We start from the raw sequence: 19,344 nt of genomic DNA, 5'->3' as shown, positions 1-19,344 counted from the left end.
GGCTCATACAGAGCAGGTCTGGAGGGATCAGAGACAAGGGGCTGGGGGACAGAGCGCCGACCACCCCTCCGCAGCTGGACGTCCCGCCAGAGGCTCACCAAGATGTAGAGTGCTCCCTCCGAGCTCTTCTCGTACTCCTTGATGGTGGAGAAGACCGACAGCACGAGGCAGGAGAAGACCAGCAGGAACCTGGGGCCGAGGCGAGGGTGGTCAGCGGTGGCACAGACAGGGCACGGGGGTCAGAGCCCCGCACCCACGTCTGCAACGCCCCCAGGGACTGCGTACCACCACGCCTGCCACACTCCCGCGTCAACAGCCCTGGGCTGTGGGAAGGTCCCCAGAATGCTGAGAGGGACACTGGCTGCCCCGTGGACGTCCCTCAGTCAGTCTGGGTCCTCTGCCTTGCAAACGCTTGTCCCTTTCTAGGCTCACAAACAGAACACGCCCGTCTTCCAGTTAGAACGGTCCTTCACGAACACCCGCCCAGGGCCTTGGCTGCCAGATCTGGGTCCTGGCTGTGCATGGCAGCGGCAGAGAGGGCCTGCAGTTCCCAGTAAGTGTTGCCGGGAGACACCGTGCGGCTAACGCAGATGCCAAGGCCCGTCCAACACAGCAGCCAGGGTGTCCAGCTGAAGGGGACAGTGTGAGCCTGGGGTCTGAGGGAGCAGAGTGCCTGAGGCCAGGGGCTGGGGCACAAAGCACATGGTGTGGGGAGCCAGACAGGGGTCCACACACCCCGCCCCTCCCAGGTGTCATCGCCACCCTGGACGCCCCAGGAATCAAGACTACCAGGCTCCCAGGTGGCAGGAGGAGGCCCCTATGCAGTCCGACCCGAGCCCAGCCGCTTGGACACTAACCCAGGCCCGCCCCCGCTGGATCCGCCCATGTCCTGCTGGCGCACTAACTGGGCTGCCCCAGCAGCTCTGAGCCTCAGCCCCGTCCTGGGGCACCTCGGGCAGCCCTGCCTCATGCACCCCAAAGACCCTCCCTGGGAGCATGGCTGGGGAGGGGGTCCCGGCGCACGCCCCGCAGATAAAGGCAAGGCCAGCGCCCGGCAGCCAGATAAGACACAAGTGAAAAAACAGTCACATTTCAAAACCACAATTAATTTCCTTTCATTAGACAATTTATTCAATTAACTGAGCCCTGGAGAAAACGTCCAGATAGCTCATGTGCTGTAGGTATGTATTTGTAACCCTCTGCCTGCTGGTGTCTTCTCCCAAGTCAGTCAGCGGGGGGGGTCGCACCCGTGCAGGGAGGACCTGCCCGGGACAGGGGACGTGGAGGTTCCCAGGTTCTGGGTCAGGACCCTGGACGCCTGGCTCATGGCAGGGGCTGAACATATCACCCACGGCAGGAAGGGCACCCAACTCGGCTTGGCTCGGTGCAGAGGTGCAGGGAGCCCAGGGAGATGTGCAATCTGGCAGGCCTCCCTGAGGAGGTGTCCACGAAGGTGAAGAGGAATGGGCAGGGCCAAGAGGGGAGAAGGGAAGAGGGCGTGGGGTGGCCCAGAGATGGGGAAGACAGCAGGTTCCGGGACCCGGCAGAGGGCACGTCTGACCAGATGGGAAAATGGGACAGGGGGAGCCTGATGCCACCGTCACCCATGTGCTGGCGGGCGGCCTCCACGCACAGACCCACGCTGTTAGAAAACGTTCCCCTGAAGTGAAGGAGAGAAAGCCCCGGTCCCAAGGCAACCAGGGCTTGTGCGCCCAGCTTCCTGTGGGCAGCTCTGACTGGCACCCTGGAACATTCCGGAACGGCCTGGCCATGCTCCGTGGACAGGCCGCCTTCCCAGCAGGCCGTGATGGGGAGCTGCAGAGTCACCCTAGGGAAGCGTGGACTCTGGGAAGGTCCCTCTCAGCCAGGGGAGCGGAGCCAACTCTGAGCAGCGGCCGCCCTGCACCGGAGGTTATAGAACGGACGGTCCCCACAGGCGCCGGGGTGCACGCTTGGGAAGAGGTGGGCCCGGCCCACCCGTGAGGGGGCTGGGGGAGGCAGGCAGCGCGTAAGGCCGCAGCAAAGACAAGCAGAGCCCCAGGGAGAGCGACCACCCGCTGGCCGAGCCACCTCTCCAGGCCAAGGTCGGGGTCCCCCGTTCCAGAGAGGAGGCCTCCAACGGCGATCACCTCCCCCACCCCCAGTGCACGTAAGCTGAAGAACAGAGGATACATTTATTTCCAGGCACCTTCCTGTCTGCAGGCGCCTTGGGGACCAGGGACCCCGCCAGCCCCCCGCCGTCGTCCACACTCGCACCCACCCTGGCATGGGGGAACTGAGCTCAGGAAGCTGCTCAAGGGCCCGAGCACAGTGTCCTCGGCGATGCAGACACCTGAGTGGGTCCAGCCCTGGGATCCTGGGGCAGGGGCTAGCGTGGACACAGGTGCCATCCTCCTGCAGGGCAGGTGGGGTCCCCTCGCAGACCTGGGCCGATCTGGAGCTGCCTGCCGACGCTCAGGGATCCGAAGGGGGCCTGTTCTCGCCTTCCCTCCCATGGCCTTTCCCTCAGTCTCTGCTCCGGATGGCTGTGGCAAGAAGGGACCCTTCTGCCCACTCGCAGTCCTCGAGAGACATGTGGGGAGAGGAGCCCAGGGACCACCACCAGCACCCCCGTGGGTCCCCTCAGAGCACACCGTGTGCTCAGAGTGCCCACTCCTCCAGGCCCCGGAGGACCCACGCGGCTCATGAGGAGAAGTTCAGACAGACATCTTTGCTCTGCCGGCCCAGGATGGCTGGTCCTCTTCCTCCTGGTGAGGACGGGGGACAGCTCTGCGGCCCCGCGGCTGGAGCCCCTCCCGTAGCAGCTCTGTGCAGCCCTTCTCAGCCCTCCAGCCTGGGAACTGTCCAGGCTGCCGCGGAAGACAGGAGGGAGGCGGGAGGCATCCCCAGTGCCAGGACCGGGTGGTTCTCCTCCTGCAGCCACAGCCTGAGATCGCGTCTCATGGTGAAATCCCCCGGTTGCCAAGGAGACAAGTATCTCAAGCAGCCGGTCTCCAGCCCCAGATTGGTGGGGGGGGGGGAGGGTGGGGGGCCCGGGGCGGGGGGGGGGGGTGAGAAGGACCTCAGACAGAGCTCACCCGAACACGAGGAAAGGGGCCACCTGGAGAAGAAGCAGCCGGGGACAACCCCTCGTCGTCTGCCGCCTGGGGCCGGCCAGCCCCGCCCAGGCCCGCAGCGAGCGGGCAGTGCTCACCCTGCGGCAGGAGAGACCTCAGCCGGAGTCAGAAGGGACTTGAGCCACAGCCTGAGCGGGGAGCGGAGAGGCCGGCAGGCGCCTGACTGCTGGGATTCTGACATACGGGGCGCTGGTGCGGGGCGGGCCCAGAGCAGGCAGGTGCTGACAGAAGGGACGGGGACAGAAAGCGGTGGAGGGGCTCAGGCCCACCAACGAGCCCCCCGTGGTGGTCAGCCTGTATCCACGCCTGCCGGTTGTGGGGGCACCGAGCAGGCGTGCACACGTGTGAGCACGGGTAAGTTCTGCCTGCCCCCGCACACGGGGGGGGGCGGCCCCCACCCCCAGGGAAACACTCCTCTGCTTCATCTCCCCCGCCCACACCTCACTCCATCTGATAGCACGGAATGCATACTTTCTGGAAAAACTGGACAGAGCCCCTGCGACATCGTTCCTGGGGTCAACAGGGAGGAGGCCAGCGCAGAGGCCAGGTGAAGCGCCCTGGGCCAGGCCCTCACCCTGGATGCCGTCGCTGCCCCCGAAGACTGAGGCAGGAGACAGCCGAAGCTTCCAGTCTGGTTTCCGTACGTAACGAAACAGACGTTGACGGTACCCGGCAAGGACGGGAGAAGGCTTGAGCGCAGCACCGCCCCCCAGCCCTGGCTGGCTGCTCTCCGAAGGTGGGGAAGGGTTTCTGACGTCAAGCCTCCCCCCTCAGGTTAGCATGCACAGCGAGGTGACCATGTGCTGGCCACGACTGAAGGCAGGACGTGCTCTTGCCCATGTTACAGGCGTGAAAACGGAGGCTCTGGAGCCGCTCACGGTGGTCACTCAGGGCCTGAGGACCCTCTTCCCCTCGCCACAGTGCGTCTGTGCCTCCCTGGGGGCTGGTGGCCCAGAAGCCCCGCAGGGCCAGGCGGAGCGAGCATCAGCCCGCACGAGGCCACAGCGGGACCTCCTGTCCAGACCTGCCACCCGGCCCCCGGGAGACTCTTGCCCGCCTTGTCCATTAGGACCTAGAATCTAATTTTGCCCCTAATAAACTGCTCTGCCTCCCGGACCCACTGCCACTTCCAATCTCCAGGAGTGACGGAGAGCCCGGACTGCTGATGGCCGCTCCAAGCATGAACCAGACGTGAACAATCACTGGGATCCCGCTGGGGCTGGAGGGAGGAGAAGGCCACGGTCCCGAGACTGTCTTCTGGAGCCAAGGCTCTCCCGTGGATGCGGCCTCCCCCCAGAGCCCCCAGGCCAGTCAGTCCAGCCCCCGACCTGAGCCGAAGCCCATGGGGAGGTGACAGGTGAGCTCTCGGACGGTGCCTCGCATTCAACGAGTGATCCATACGAAGCCCATGCCTGACGAGCCACAACCCAGAAAGCCCCAGCCCCATGGACGGTCCAGCCTCTGGCTCGGCACTCGAGGCCCCGTGAGCAGCCTTGGCCTGTCCCACCCCATTCCAGCCCCTCCCACGCCCGGCCCCCAGGGCCATCCCACAGCCAGGCCTGTCACACCAATGCCCCTTCCTCTCATAACACCCAGGGCAGGAAGGTCTCTCAGGAGACCGCTTGATGCCCCCCACTGGCCAGTGACCGCCCCCCCAGGATGGTCAGTCCCTACAAGGCCTTGGCCATGGACTCTCTCAGGACTGAGAGCTATGCTGGTCAGGATCCCTGCATCTCTCCCTAGCCATTCATCTATCAGAAGCCCCATGTTCACAGGGACACCCAACCCCCCACCAAGACCATAGGAAGCACGCCTCACTCTCCTCCTGCCGATTTCTCAGCCTTCCCAAACCAGCTTCCTGACCCCAGGGCCTTTGCATACACCGTTCTTATGGCCTGAATCTCTTTTCTGCTTGCACATCCATCATGGGGCCACCTCCTCCTCATCTGTGGGTTTCTGACAGGCTGCCCAGCCCTGCTATGCTAGTACCCTCCAAGAGCACCTTCCCTGCTCAGCTCAGCTGGCCCCTGACTACACAGCCAGAACCCACACACGGGGGTGGGGCAGGCTTCCTGACCCATGATGGCCAACACAGCCTTCCTGAGGTCGGACCGGCTGGAGAGTGGCTCACAACCCCACCCAGACAAGGCTCACGGTGCAAACTGTGCAGTGTCCGAACACCGCTGGAAAGGACAGGAGCCAGGGCTCAAGCAGGGGCCCGTCGACAGCAGGCCTGTGTCCCAGAGTGACTCAGCCGGCTTCCAAAGGCAGAGCGTGGGGGTCCTGAGACCAGGAGGGGCGTGGCACTCCCTAAGGAGCCCGGCCGCATGTGAACCCATGACGGGGCCAACGGACCTCATGGAACAGGAGGCCCTGGCCCACAAGGAACAGCAGAGAACTGGGAAGGACAGTCCGTCCACACAATCCCAGGGAAGCGTGGTACAGGAGCGGGGGGGAGGGGTCCCTGGAAGCAACACGGCTGTGCTGTGAGCTCTGGGGACCGGACACAATTAGCAGGACCTGTTATCTGCTGAGGAGACATCAGCTTTTGGGGGGAAGGTGCTCAACAGAGGGGGCGGGGGACCACATCCCAGGAAATGAGCCCAGGAACACTCAGGGGCTCAGGCCCCCCTACCCGGCTGCCCCCCCAGAGGTTGATGGGACAGCTAGGCTGCAGCCCCATCAGTCTCCCCCAGACCCTCCCTGAAGACCGTCCCCCTGGCTGCTGGGCTGGCCCACCCCCCATGCTCCCGGGCTCATAGCTCTGCCATATGGTCCCCTAAAAACATGTCTAGGGAGCGTTTTCTTGGACTCCACTCCCACGCCTCCAGGGACAGAGGGCTCACCCACAGGCAGGACCTATTTTTATCACAACCCCTCCTTGGCCAGTCCTGGTCTCCCTCCACCCGGGTGGCCACAAGGCATGTGCTTGGGGTCCACTCTCCAGGTCAGAGCCCACAGCCACTGTCTCCTCCCAGGTCTCAAGCCACCAAGGGCACAAAGTGAGAGGAGTCAGGGACAGGTCCCTTGTCACACCCCCCCACCCCGCTAACTCTTCTCAGAGACAAAGCCCCACACTCGCCAAACACAGGAAAATGCCACAGTACGTCGTTAACACAGGAAAGGATGATAGAAGTCTGCACCCTATCTTGTTTAAAAAATGCCTAGATGGGCACAGATGCTTGAAAATAAATCAGGGAGACAAACGTCCTTCCTGCGTTTGTCAGCATCTTCCCAACGTCCTACAATGGGTGCGTCTCATTTTTGTCAGCAGAGAAGATAACACACCACACCCAAGGGCTGCTTTCAGAAGCTCACCCTGGGCCGCCCGCAAGGAAGACCCTGATTCCCGGCCATGCCACGCTAATTGGCTTTCAGCTCATTAAACCACACATGTCAGAGAGGACTGTCTCGGATGTGCCAGCGAGAACACTAAAGGGGAAAGCACCGCGGACCACCAGCAGCTGGAGACGGAAGCCGCGGTCCGGGGAGGGGCCGCCCAGCCCCTTCCCCAGCGCCAGCCAGCTGCTCGGCCTTGGCTGGGGTCCTTGAGGAGCCCAGCCTGTGGGCTCACGTACAGAACCATGGCCAACGCCCTCTCCCACCTCCCCTTCCTGGGGCCTCCCAGACGCCCGAGCTCCCAAAGGCTCCCACTTTCCTGCTCTGCCCTTCTGTGCCCAAGAAACGGCCAGGTCAGGCCCTGCCCTCCCCCCGCCCCCGTAGGAGGCTCACTGAAGCTCTGCTTCTGTGGTGAACATACTTCGAAACCCCCAGGCCCGTGGCTCAGAGGCTGCTCCTTCCACTCCCGCACCTGCTTCTGCACCTGCTTCTGCCGACGCAGCTTCTCTCTCCGCTTCCTGAAGCCCTTCACCCCCTCCCCCGGCCTGGGTCCCAGGAGAAACTGGTCTTTTCCTCCTGTGAACCCTTCAGATATTTTTTCCAAGCCTGAATGGAAAAGCAAACTCGGGCGTTCTAAGCTCTAGAGTTCCATGAAAGGAAAAAGAAAACCAGACGAGACCTGGGGGAGAGCGGGCTAGGGCGGGGGGGGGGGGCGCTCTGCACACGCCCGGGAGCCATTGAGGAGGATGCCTCATGGCCAGCTTCACTGCGAGCTGCCAGCCTGCCACCATCACGGGTGACTGATGGATATCCGGGGACACTGTGCCCAATGGCTCCCATTAGGACTTTCTGTACAGTGACAAAATTATTTCAAGAAATCCAAAGGATTAGAAACCTAATTTTATTCAAGCTGGGTGATGGGCAGAGCCTAATGACACAGCCCTCCCTGGAGCACGTCACGCAGGCGTGGTCAGACTCTGGGCTGGCCTGGAACACACCCTCCCCCACCCCCACTTCCCCCAAAGCAGCTGCCGTGGCCCCAACCCTCATGGCCTCTGCACAGAGTGGCCGGAAAAGGCAGGGCCCTGTCCCCCCCAGCATTTCCTCCCCTCGGCCAAGCCCAGAGGCTAAGCAGTGGGATGTGGGGAGGAGCCGGAGCCCTCTAAGGGCAGGTTTCTCCCCAAGAGCAGGAGTCCCCGGACCACATATGGGGGTTGCTAGAGAAGCCACAGGCCCCGTAGCCCAGTACCAGCTCGGCCTGAATCCCGGCTGCCCCACGTGTCACCGAGTGGTCTCGTGCCCAGGACCACTCCCAGGAATCCTGACCTCAGCATCAGGGGGCCAACGGACAGCAGGTGTGGGAAGAACCTGAGAACAATCCTGTCCCCATCCATGCTCATTGTCCGAGACTCAAGGAAGGGTTAGAAGACCTCCTTCCCAAGACATGACCACCCCCATGACCCACCCTAACCAGGGCCCAGGAGGAAGGAGAAAACATTGGCTTCAACTCCACATGGGGTCCTGCCTCCCCACCCCAAGTGCCACCTTCCCCTCCCTCCACCAGGACAGGGTGAGGCCAGGTGCACAGCAGGGCTGACAAGCGGTTCCTCAATCAGCACTCAGACCCGCAGACAGCGCCTGCCGGTGACCGAGCCGGGCCCTTGGTCCCACCATGTTCTCCCAGCCTCGTCCCCACGGGCTCCCAACAAGGACCTAGCCCAGCACACTGCCACGAAAACATACTCAGAGCTAATCATGCTAGAAGCACCTTATTCAGGGCGCCTGGGTGGCTCAGTCGTGAAGCGTCTGCCTTCTGCTCAGGTCATGATCCCAGGGTCCTGGGAAGCCTGCTTCTCCCTCTGCCACTCCCCCAGTTTGTGTTTCCTCTCTTGCTCTGTCTCTCTCTCAAATAAATAAATGAAATCTTTAAAAAAAAAAAAAAAAAAAAGGAAGCACCTTATTCTTCTGGAAACATTGACCATCCAGTGGCCCCTGGGAGGCTTTGGGTCTGACAGAACCTTTGGAAAGCAGGTCCCAGCTCAGCCAGAGTGCTCCCCATCCAGGGGCCCTGCCGTCCCAGGCGCATCAGCCCCGGGCCCGGATGAATTAAAAGCATCATCTAGACCAGCTTCAAACAACAGAAGCCCTAGCCCCCCTCCTCCCAACTCCAGACCAGTCCGTTTGCTGACCAGCCCTGCATCGCCTCCCCTCCGACTCCGGTCGTGACTTCTTTCTTCACATGCGTGGAGTCCAACGTGCAGCCTGAACTCACGGCCAAGATCAGGATCCGAGCTGAGACCAAGAGCCGACAGAGCTACCCAGGCGCCCCTCGCCACAGCGTTTTAAATTCGAATGAGGAAGAGGCAGGCTTTAGGGAAGGGCGAGTCTGCCCCTGGCCCTCTCCTACATGCTCACTCCTCCACAGGAAGTCATCGAGGACAGCACGTTCGTGTCGGGGCCACTGCTATACCACCCGCAGCGGGGGAAGGGCACTGAGGAACGGTCTGAGCACTGGCTCAGCGGGCACTGAGGGATGCATCACCCCTCCAGAGTGTGGGGCCCAGGGGGCAAGGCGCAAAACAGTCATTTCCAGAGCAAGGGCTTGGTTCCAAACCCTCCCCCCAGCCCAGAAGATGCCGATCTCTAGGGACGACCTCAGGTCTGCACGACTCTCTTCATCCCACCCCAGATTCCGCTGGGCTGCTCCAGCCTCTCTGGGTGGGCGGACAGGTGCCACGCAGCCATAGCAAACAACGCACTTCCTCCTCCCGCGATGGCTGGGGCACGGCCACCAAGGAGGCGCCGTTCTAAGAGGCAGCTGGAGCTGTGGGAAAGCACCGTGGAGCTCCAGGCTTGCAGGGAGAGCAGCTGAGCCCGGCAGTGGCTCCCACACTCTGTGGACAGTGCAGCCAGGGGTGGGCTCCGCCGAGGGACCTGCGTGGACTGTGGTCCCCACATGACTTGGCCGAGGACAGCAGGGGCTGGTCAGGACACCCAGGCAGAGGCCAGGGGCCTTGGGAACCCCATTAGTACAACCAGCCCGCAAGCTGGGCACGTTCTTTCCTCCGTGTTTGGAGGCTCAGGGTGTGGGGAACGTGTGCCGTTCCACTGCGAGCAGGAAGGCATGTCCGGAGACCCAGGCGGCCGCAGAGCAGCAAATTCCTTCAGGAGAGTGGCCAATCCCCCAGGACAAACACACAAACCAGCGTCCAAAGTGCCAGAGGGACCTTGTGTCTTAAAGTGTGGCCTCATTATCAGCAGCCACAAACCTCTTGATCCAGGCCCAGCCACCGACCAATGGGACTGCGGGCTTCCACGGCTGGGCTGAGGGGCGGGAGGCCACGGGAGCCGTTCAGGACAGGCCAACCTCCGTCCGCCTGGTTGTCCAGCCTCCGTGCCAGACACGGATTTTCACTTGGCTGAGCCACGGTTACAGAGACAAGACTATCAGCCAGGAGCTCTGGGAGCGTCACACACACCGAGCTTCTGGTCGACGACTCACGGAAAGTGAACACAGTTATCAGCCCACGCTACAGACAAGGACACTTGGGGTCCAGGGTCTGGGGCCGTCGGTGGAGACAGGAGCCCAGTCAGGCTGGCCCAGAGCCAGGGGTCTCCACCACTCATGGTCCCTCACCCAACACACCCTCTGAACCATCTCCACTGGACAGCGTCGTGCCACGAATAGCAAGCCACGTAAGTGACACGCCTGACAGGAAGTGGAAATTGAGACCAGGTGGCCTAACACATGTACCCAGCCATGTCCGTCCAGGAGTGATCCTAAATTTGTACCCGAGAATATTTAACGGAGACACGTGCAGGGCAGCGGCAATCTCCAATAGCCAGAGGTCGGGCACCAATGTCCCTCAAAGCTTTGGCTTTCCAACGGCAGCAGCCTGCAGCCCAGGGCCCACGCAGCATCCTGAGCCTTTGAACAGGACAGGGCCTGAACCCCAGGTCTCGGCCCCGGCCCCGCCCGCCCTACCCAAGGCCCCGTGGACACTCAGAGGCCACAGAACCATGCTGTGTGACCCCCAGTCCTGTACAGAAGTTCTCCCATGAGGGGCCTGCCCTCCCCACACCCAAGACCCTGCTGGTGTCTTCCATAAAATGTCCCAAGGAGCTCAGTCCCCCAGGCCCCATTCCTTCCACGGGACAGTTAGGGAGCCCATTCTTGAGGCTCGCCCCGTGGCTCTCACTAGCAGGGACCGAAGACGCCCGCTGAGTGACGGCCGCGCACAGAGGCACAGCCAAGACCTGCGAGTCATATAAACTGAACGACCTGTGAAACGCCCTCGTGAAACCCTCCACCACGTCTGGACGGAATCTGCTTCTTCGAAGACACGCTGGGGCTTATGTCTTGTCAGAACCGGAGCTGGACCTCCCACCACAGGCTGGGCACCTGGGGTCCGAGGGTCCCCGACCCACAGCAGTGCCCGCATCACTCGTCCACTCCCCCCGAGTCTCCAGAGTTGGAATTTCTGGCTTGTACGGATGTCTGATAAAGCCGAGATTCTTTTGCTCCGCCCCGGGAGGCTGACAAGCACCGAGCTTCCTGTCCACCCCATCGGGCTGTGGACACAGGAGCACGGGGGACTCCACAGCCTAGCAGCTGACACAGAGGACACCATGCTTAGACGCAACTTGTGCTGTCATGGTCCGATCTCAGCTGAAACTACTTGGTGAGGGTGGGGAATCCTGCAAGGAGCCTGAGGTCTCCAGGCCACTGAGGATGGCCCCTCCGGAAAGCACGACCCTCCTGGCGTTCCCACCTTTAGGGAAATTTCTGTAAGATTCTCCAGTTCTCGGTGGACACTCCCTCCCCGAGGACGGAGCTCTGCGACTTGAAGGCAGAGAACAGAACCACGTAGACCTCCGTCTCCTTCTGGGAACAAAATGCTCCGTCAGCAGAAGAGGGACCCCAGCCACCTCCCCGAGCCGCACTCGACCCTCAAATGCGGTCAGACCAAGGAACAGAGCGGCCAACACTCGGGGCCAAGGCTGAGGGCAGAGGCTCCACCTCCCCTCCCCCGACCCCAGGTGGCCCACTGGCGACAGACAAGCAAGAGGGGGCAGCAGGCAGCCTGTGCAGGCCAAGAGTGTGACCCCACTTGGGTTAGCCAAGGCCATGCAGGGGATGGCAGCAGGCCCTGGGACCCTGGGCGGCAGCTGGCTGACACTTAGCAGGAGATCACACCGGGCCCAGCAGCCCCAGCACAGAAAGCCCTGAGGCCGGGGCCATGTAAGGACTGGGAGGGCTTGGTGGCTCCGCCCGCCCGAGTGGAAGGAATCACAAAGAGTGAGCTGCCCGGTGACCCGGCCTCCACGCTCAGCCCCGGCCTCCGTGCTCAGCCCTCCTCGGCCTGTTTTAAACACGGTTTCATACCAACAACTCAAAGTGGCTTTCCCATGTCGGAAAGGTCGTGATCTGCACTCTCCTCTCCAAGGCGGAGACCCCTTTCAGCTGGAGCAGGACAGTGCAGGAGCTCACTCAACCCTGCCTGGCCTCAGTTTCCCCACCAGCAAGGCTCCCAGAGATCTGAGCAGCGGGCACGTTTCCACTCCCACATTTAGCCACCGAGAAACTCCGCGGAGGGGAGACCCTAGAAGCAGGAACGGCCCCCAGCTCCCCTCAGGCATGGAGTCACACCCGATCCAGGGATCCCCCATGGACCTGCCCGGACCACATCCCCAACAGGGAGGCCCAGGCCTTTCCTGTGGCTCACGTCTCCTCTGAGAAACTCATGAAAACTCCAGAGCTTAGACCCAGAAAATCCCCTACACACAGATGCCCCCACTCTCAGGGCGCACAGATCCTCAAGCCTGAGACTCTGGCCTGAAGCGTGAGGGGCAGGCAGGAGGGAGCAGGGTCTGCTGAGTCGGACCCTACCCCACCCGACACGGCCCAGCTCCTCAGGGCAGGGCCCCATCCAGTGCTGACAAGGTGTGCGAGTCCTCCCACCCGGGCCCCAGCGACCGCCCCCAGGGCCCTGTGCGGCTTGGGCTGCCCACCCAAATCGGGGTGAACTGTCCCACGGGGCAGGGTCTTCCCACCCAGGCAGAGGAAGGGACCCTTCAGGGAACTCAGAGCTGGGAGGGGCAGGTCCAAGCTGTCTCCCACCCAGGCAGGTCCACACCTCCCGGAGTGGGATCCCTCCTTCCTCAGGGAAGGCTGCTCTCTCCAGAAGCTCACACCAGGAAGGAGTGACGGCCGACGTGGCTCTGCGGCTCCGCTCCCAGAGGCAGGTCCTCAGAGAAAGTGCTTCCCACAGAGGGTCGGCGGGGAAGTCGGCGGGGAACGCGGAACCACAGGGCAGCCTTGGGCACCCAGAGGGGCTGGCCCACCTCCAGCTTCCAGAAGCCAGGCTTTGGTGGCAAAAGCTGTAGAACGGTGGCCCAGGAGGGCTCAGAGCTGCCCCAGCCCTGGGGACCCCCTTCAGCCAGGACAGATGGTGAGGGCTGGGTCCCTGCCCTCCACGGGCTTCCTCAGGCCCAGCTCAGCACCAGGCAGGGAAGGGGGCCTTGAACTTCATCTAATTAATGAGTCCAACGAATGATGCCCACACACGGGCCAGTCCATGCTGGGCAAGGGGATCCCAGGGTGGCCGCAGCCTCGGGCAGGAGACCAACAATGGGGCGGTGAGGGCGTCCTGATTTGGGGTGGGGCTGGGCCTGGGGACAGTGGAGAATTCCACGCCTGGGGCCCGGGGGGATGGGCGATGAACAACAGTGGCAGCCGTTCAGGGACAGTCCACAGCCAGCCCTGGGACAGCAGCTGCCCCACGCAGCCCATCTCCACAACCCCTGGGGGCAAGAAGCAGGCGCCCACTGTCCTGAGCGAAGACTGAGGCCTGCAGATTCCGGACTAGACTTCAGTGCCTGACCCGGCCGCTTCCACCATGTCTGCCCTCCTCCTGCCCCCACCACTCCCCAGAAAAGGTCCTCCTGCCAGTGAGCTGGGGGCAAAGGGAGCTCAAGGCATCCTGTGACCTCGGTGGAGAAGCCAGGGAAGGGCCGAGCAGGGAGGAGGGCCCCCACATGCTACAGGCCTGCCTGTCCTGGCTCACGGACACACGGACGGACACACACACGCACATGCACACACGCACGGGAGCAGCAGCCTGACCCGGCTTCTCTCCCACGGCGTCCCGGTCTGGAGGCTTCAGCTCCGAGGGGGCACAGAGGGGATGGCCACTTCGGGCCCAGGCAGGAGAAGCCACTCGGGGCTGAAGACAGGACCACACACAGGGGACCCTAGGTTGTCCTGTCGGCCAGGGACTTGTGGGGCCAAAGCAAGCAAACCTTCCAGCAGCCACACCACAGGTCAGAGAGGGGTGTCTGGTTGCTGGGCTGTGGGGTGGGCTCTGACCTCATACCGGAGGTGAGGGTGGGGGGGACCTGGCTGCCCAGACCCCGTCCCAGCAGGCAGGAAGGGAGGTGGTGACAGGAGGGCCACTGGTGAGGAGACGCAGGGCTCTTCGAAGGAAGAACAGCACTCCTGAGCATGCCTACATGGGAAGGGCCCAAGTCGCCCTACTGGGGAGGGGGTGGGGAGGATGCTCACAGCGCCAGGGAAGCCCCTGCCTCCCACGGTGACTCAGCGCTGGCACCTGCCAGGGCTGGGGTCTCCCCCCAGGATACCATCCCACAGCAGCCAAGCATTTTCCCCCTGGGTCTTCTCCCCTAGCCCATGGACACATGGAGGGTCAGTCCAGAGCACACACACACAGGTCCGTGGGCACACACCCTGTCATCCCAGGGGGGCACATGGTTGGAGATGGTTTCCCAGAATCCGTTCCTCACTCCCATCCCAAAATGCCTCTTTCATACAAAATGGCCGGGTTCCGGCCCCAGTCTAGCTGGGATGGGAGGGAGAGTGCCGGCCCGCTCAGAGACTGCACGCCAATGGCACAGGCCACACACAGCAACTCCTGCCCAAACATGCCACCCACGAACGCTCCTGTGCACACAGTGTGGGCCTGAGGCCACTGCCCCTGCCCAGGGAGCCAGGAGTTCCCTGCATAGGGCCAGGCCTGGCGGGCTCAGGACAGAACTCCCCCTTGGGCGTCCATCCAGAGCCCAGAATGGGCATCTCCCTGCTCCTCCAGCTCGCAGCAGCACAGAGGGGTCCGGGCTGAGCTGGGTGGAGGGGAGAGTGAGGGATGCACTTTGGGCCAAAGATGAATGCAGGCACCGCGGTCAAGACAGTCAACAACCCCCAGCCCTGCGCTGGGGGTGTGGGGGTGTAATATTAGGACAGCCCCTACCCCCATTCCTGCAACCCAGAAGCTCACCCTTGGTGGAGAGTGAGAGGCTTGGGGGTTGAGGCCTGGTAAGCCAGGCCCTGCCCCCACCCCTTGCTCCCTTCCTGGGGCGGAGGTGTGGGGGGGTGCCCAGACCCGAGGGGGCCTCGAGGAGTCCAGAGACAGTGGCAGGACTGGCAGCGCCACCCTCCCTCCCGGCTGGCCCTTTGTTCGGCGCAGCGGCCGTGGGGAGGGGCCTCGGGCCGAGGAGGAGAGGCTGGGGCGCCGCACATCCCCCAAGCTGCGGGGGAGGGGCTGATGCAACCCAAGCAGGCCGCTGCTGGTGGGGGGACGGCGCCCCCACCCCGGCCGGGACGCCCGGACCCCAGAACTCCTTCCGATCCGCACTAGCATCTTCGCCCTTCGCTGTGGCCAAGGAACGCGGTTCCCCGGACTCAGACCCGGGCGCGGGCGTGAGCGACGCAGGCGCTCGGACGCACAGCACCCCCCAGCCCGCCGCGCGCCCCGCGCCCCCGCGCCCTGCGCCCCGCCGGCCGCCGCACTCACACGTAGGCGTGGTAGATGAACGCCCAGCCGCGCGGCCGCTCCAGCACGTTGTACAGGAAATTCTGCAGCTTGCGGTAGAAGGCGTTGCGCTTCGGGGGCTTCCCGGCGCCCGCGCCTCCGGCGCGCGGCTTGCTCAGGATGCTGCCGCGCTTGGGAGCCTCGGAGCCGGCGATGAGCAGCGCGCCGTCCCGGGTGGAGTCGGGCGCGCCGGGGTCCAATCCCACGAAGCCCACCTTGAGCTTCTTCTCCCCGCTCGGGCCGGGGTACACGCCGCCGTTGCGCGACTTCTGCACCATGGTGCCGGGCGGCGCCCCGGCCGGGCGCGGGCTCAGCGGGGGAGACGCGCAAGGGGCGGCGCGGGCCCGAGCCCAGGCCCCCGGCCCGGGAGCCGCATGGCCGAGGCGGCAGCGGCAGCGGCTCCGCGCTCCTGCCGGCCCGGGCCGCGCGCGGGGACGCTGCGGCCACCTGGCTCCGCCCGCCGCCTCGCCCCGCCCCCATTAACCCCTGCGACGCCGCGGCGGCGTCGGGGAGGGGAGGGAACGCAGGAGAGAGCAGATGAAGAGGACGGGCTGCTCTGGGCCTCTTGCCACCCGGGCCCGCCGGGCCCCCCTTCCCGCAGCCCCGCGCGCCCTGACCAGGGAAATCCGGCCCCCTGGCCACCCCCTGCTAAGACAAGCGCAGCGCCTGAGCGGCCCCCAGCTCTCCCTTGGATCCCCAAGCTCTGCCAGCGCCTGGCCCCAGCTGGATTCCTACCAGCTGGACCTCTGGACTGGACACCTAGGAGCAGGACGTAGGAATGGGCACCGGCCCTTAGTAGAACCTCTGCTAAGGCCCAGCCCACTGGGACCTTATGTGCTTGGCCTCTAAGTGGGCCAGTAATGAGGACCCCTTAGACCCAGGTCCCTGAGTGTAGAGGGAGGCATCTGGGGAGACTTCCTAAGAGAGGGCCTGAACTGGACTTTGGAGGAGTCCCAGAAGGGAGGAACAGAGGCCCCTGAAGCAGGGGGAGGGGCAGAGGCGGTCAGAGAGGTGAGACCTGAGAGACTCACCCCAAGGGGCCTGGACTTCCCTCTGCAGACCCCAGAAAGGACCTGGGAGGATGACCCCCAGGGCAAGACAGAGACCTGAGCCCAGAGTGGACACTGGTCCAATAGTCTAGAACAAAGGAGGGCAGGTTCTGGACACAGATGGCAGGGTGTCCTCTTGAGGGGGAGTAGGCAGAGGTCGCCTCCCCTAGCCAGGGAGCCATGGTTGTGTGTGTGTGGTGAGGGATGTCATTCTGGAACCTTCTTCTGGGAAGCCAAAGGACTCTTTCCTCAGTCATGGAGAGGCCTCTGCGCACTCCACATGGACACTCCTCGCACTGCCCCCACTCGCTGAAGCCTCCCTCTGCAGCCTCCCTTGGACGGTGCTGGCTGCAGGTGCCTCTCCTGACCACATCCAGCCTCTTCCCACGTTTGCCTAGGACTGTGGGGTCCACTAAGATTGGCCCAGTTTGTAGCAGACACTGTTCTCCCCAGTAACTTGGCGCATAAAGCAGCCCTGTCCATGGTGCTGGATCAGCTGTGCCGTTTGCCCTTTAGTTCCAAAGTTAGAGGCCATGTGGCCTTTTGCAGACAGAATGGTCTAATTTGTAAGTCATCATCTAGAATGTTGAGGATGGAGTGCCGCTTATGCCCCACATACACCTGTGCACACAGGTACGGCCCAGGGGCCACACTCCTGACTTCCACCACCCTGCCTCTGTGCCTGGTCATTAGCTACAAGCACCAGCATTCAGCCAGTGTGCCCTAAGGTGGCTGCAGTTTCCTTGAGTGTGCACACTCCCGCTGAGCCCAGGCTGATGAAGGGGGAGCCCACCTCCTCAGTTCAAGGCGGGGGGCATGACCATTTCCATCACAAAAAGAGAGAGGCTGCCCATGCTGGCTCTCTCCACTAGCCTCTGAGCAACCCTTGTGTGCTCTCATCCTGTTAAAAGCCCCAGACTATGGGGTGCCACCTAAGCGGGGCATGTCCCCTCCTGGGGGAGCCCTTCTCAGGGCTTGATGTGACAGTGAAGTGGGCCCATGGGTGAGCTTGGTTCACAGAGGACGAAGGAGCAATTCCCAGGTATCATTTTTGCAAACACATGAGTGCTGAAATGGGACCACCATCCAGGCTCTCTGGCATTCTGAGACCTTAAGGAGAGACTAGTTGCCTTCAGAGCCTTCTGGGGGAGGCCCCTTCAGCAGGAGCACTGCTGGCCAAGCTGGAGGGGAGCCTGCTAGGGATGCAGGCACACCTTTGCCTCCCCCAAGCCCTCTGTTCTCTTGTCTCAAGCAGAGACCCCAGGAAGGTCTGACACATTTCCCAGAGGTTCTGGCAGATGAATCCCATATCAAGGCTTGAAAATCCTTGGTTTAAGATGTCCTTTTAATGAGATGGCTCACTGAACATGCATGTTTTCAGTTTTGTGCCATGCACACCATTGTCCAGTTGTCAGCAACCTGGTCAACATCGCCCTTTACCCCCGCAACCCAGGGAACCAGGGTCGTGGGGGTAAATGCTTAGTTGGTGTGAATTCCATGCAAGAGACAGGAAGTTCATTTATTTAAAAATAGATGGGAGAGCTTTCAGGCTCAAGCCATCTTTGCCAAGACTGCAGAATGGAAAAGTCCAGATGGACACAGCACCCAGCTCCAGTCTGGGGAGACCCTTTCCCCTGGACAGGAGGCTGGCCCACCAGGCTGGGCACTGTCCTTTCAGCTCCTCCAGCACTGGCCACTCTCCCCAGAGCCTCCGGAGCAGCAGGCCGCTCCTGGCCTCCCCTTCTGGTTTCTCCTCCCGCCCCCACATCATTGGCTGCACTAAGCAGCTGAGATTATTGAGCTGAGAAAATAGTGTGGCCACTGTTGTTGTCTCATGCAAGGCCAACTCCAAGGTCTCACAGACCCCTCCTGCCCCCAAAGTGCTCTTCCGTGTTCCCTTCCCATCAGGGAACCCACCACACAGGGCTGGGACCCCACCGCCCTGCCTTTGCATGTGTCCTGCCTGCTGTTGTGTTCCCCGGAACCCAGCACACGACATCACAGCTGCTGGATGTGGAAACCAAATTTGCAACACATCTGGACTATTTCCTCTTCCCCAGAGGTACCAGGCTGTGAGTGCGCTTGGCCTTTCCTGGGAGGCAGCCCTGAGGAGGTCATGACTCTAGTCTCACAGACAACATAGGACGGTGTGTCCCACAGAGAAGACATCAGGGCACAGGGGAAGTGAGTCCAGGAGTAACAGGCTTCCGAAGGTTGCTCGTCCTGGCCAAGGGACACCAGCAGTGATGCTGCACGGGCCATTCCGGGGTAGGGGCAGCTCTGACACCTGCTCTTGGAGCCCATCTCGTGGTCACATAGAAGATATTTACATCCAGGTTCTCAGCCACGCTCAAGTTCTCTGGGTCAGTGACCATGGGGACCCCGGGGGCAGACACTGAAAAGCAAAGCTTCCTGTTTCACCAGCACCCACCTCCTCCCAGCAGAAAAGGAACGAGCTCCTTCTCCATTCGTGCTGCCTCAGGAAAACAGAGGACCCCGAGAGGCCAGAGGGGACACTCCACCAGCCCATGAAACAAGACTTCATTTGGGGAAATGAGGAGACAGGCTCTCAATCCCCTAACCTGGGTCAGGGCTGTCGTCGTCTTGATTTTGTAATTTGGACAACAGGAAGTGCCTACCCAGACAGAAAGTCCCAGCCCTCCCTCCCGGGAATCTTCTGGTATTAGGAGGAGGAAGGGCTGAATTTATCCAGCTCACGGGGGCGGGGGGGGGGCAGCAAGGAAGAGATTGAATATGAAAGCATTGATTTTTTTACAAACGTCTTATACTAAAGTCAATAAAAATTTAATGTATAGGTTTTTTTCAAGGATCAGAGTTCTCAACAAGCTTCCCTAGCCCCTGGCAAAGCGACTAATCTCATGAGGGAGCTGGCTGGCATTTTGCAGCCGCGATAATTCTTTGGCACTAGGAGTCCGAGGTGGTCCATGATGTGGAGGTGGGCTGCGGAGCGACGGCGGTCCTGGACACATCCAGAAGGGCGGAAACCAACGG

The 19,344-nt window shown here is 62.4% G+C and overlaps 1 protein-coding gene across 17 annotated transcripts in view; it reads right to left on the bottom strand.

Annotated features, from left to right (window-relative positions):
* The window catches only part of KCNQ2 (potassium voltage-gated channel subfamily Q member 2), a 51,208-nt gene extending 35,518 nt beyond the window's left edge, over positions 1 to 15,690 (bottom strand). For 10 of the 17 annotated variants that reach the window (XM_032878783.1, XM_032878784.1, XM_032878786.1 and 7 more), the window contains exons 1-2: positions 15,266 to 15,689; positions 99 to 189 (exon numbers count right to left, since the gene is read on the bottom strand). In XM_032878783.1, coding sequence (XP_032734674.1) covers positions 99 to 189; positions 15,266 to 15,561 — 387 coding nt within the window. In that variant the 5' untranslated portion in view covers positions 15,562 to 15,689. Of the gene's footprint in view, positions 1 to 98; positions 190 to 15,265 lie in introns of all 17 variants that reach the window. The other 7 variants (XM_032878791.1, XM_032878793.1, XM_032878794.1 and 4 more) reach the window with 2 other exon arrangements.
* Between the last annotated feature and the right edge of the window lie 3,654 nt (positions 15,691 to 19,344).

This window comes from Lontra canadensis, unplaced genomic scaffold, assembly GCF_010015895.1.
Source record: "Lontra canadensis isolate GAN:19392208 unplaced genomic scaffold, GSC_riverotter_1.0 scaffold65, whole genome shotgun sequence".
In the NCBI taxonomy this organism is placed as follows: domain Eukaryota; kingdom Metazoa; phylum Chordata; class Mammalia; order Carnivora; family Mustelidae; genus Lontra; species Lontra canadensis.
Note: the sequence above shows the minus strand (reverse complement) of the source record. Positions and strands in the feature narration are given on the sequence as shown.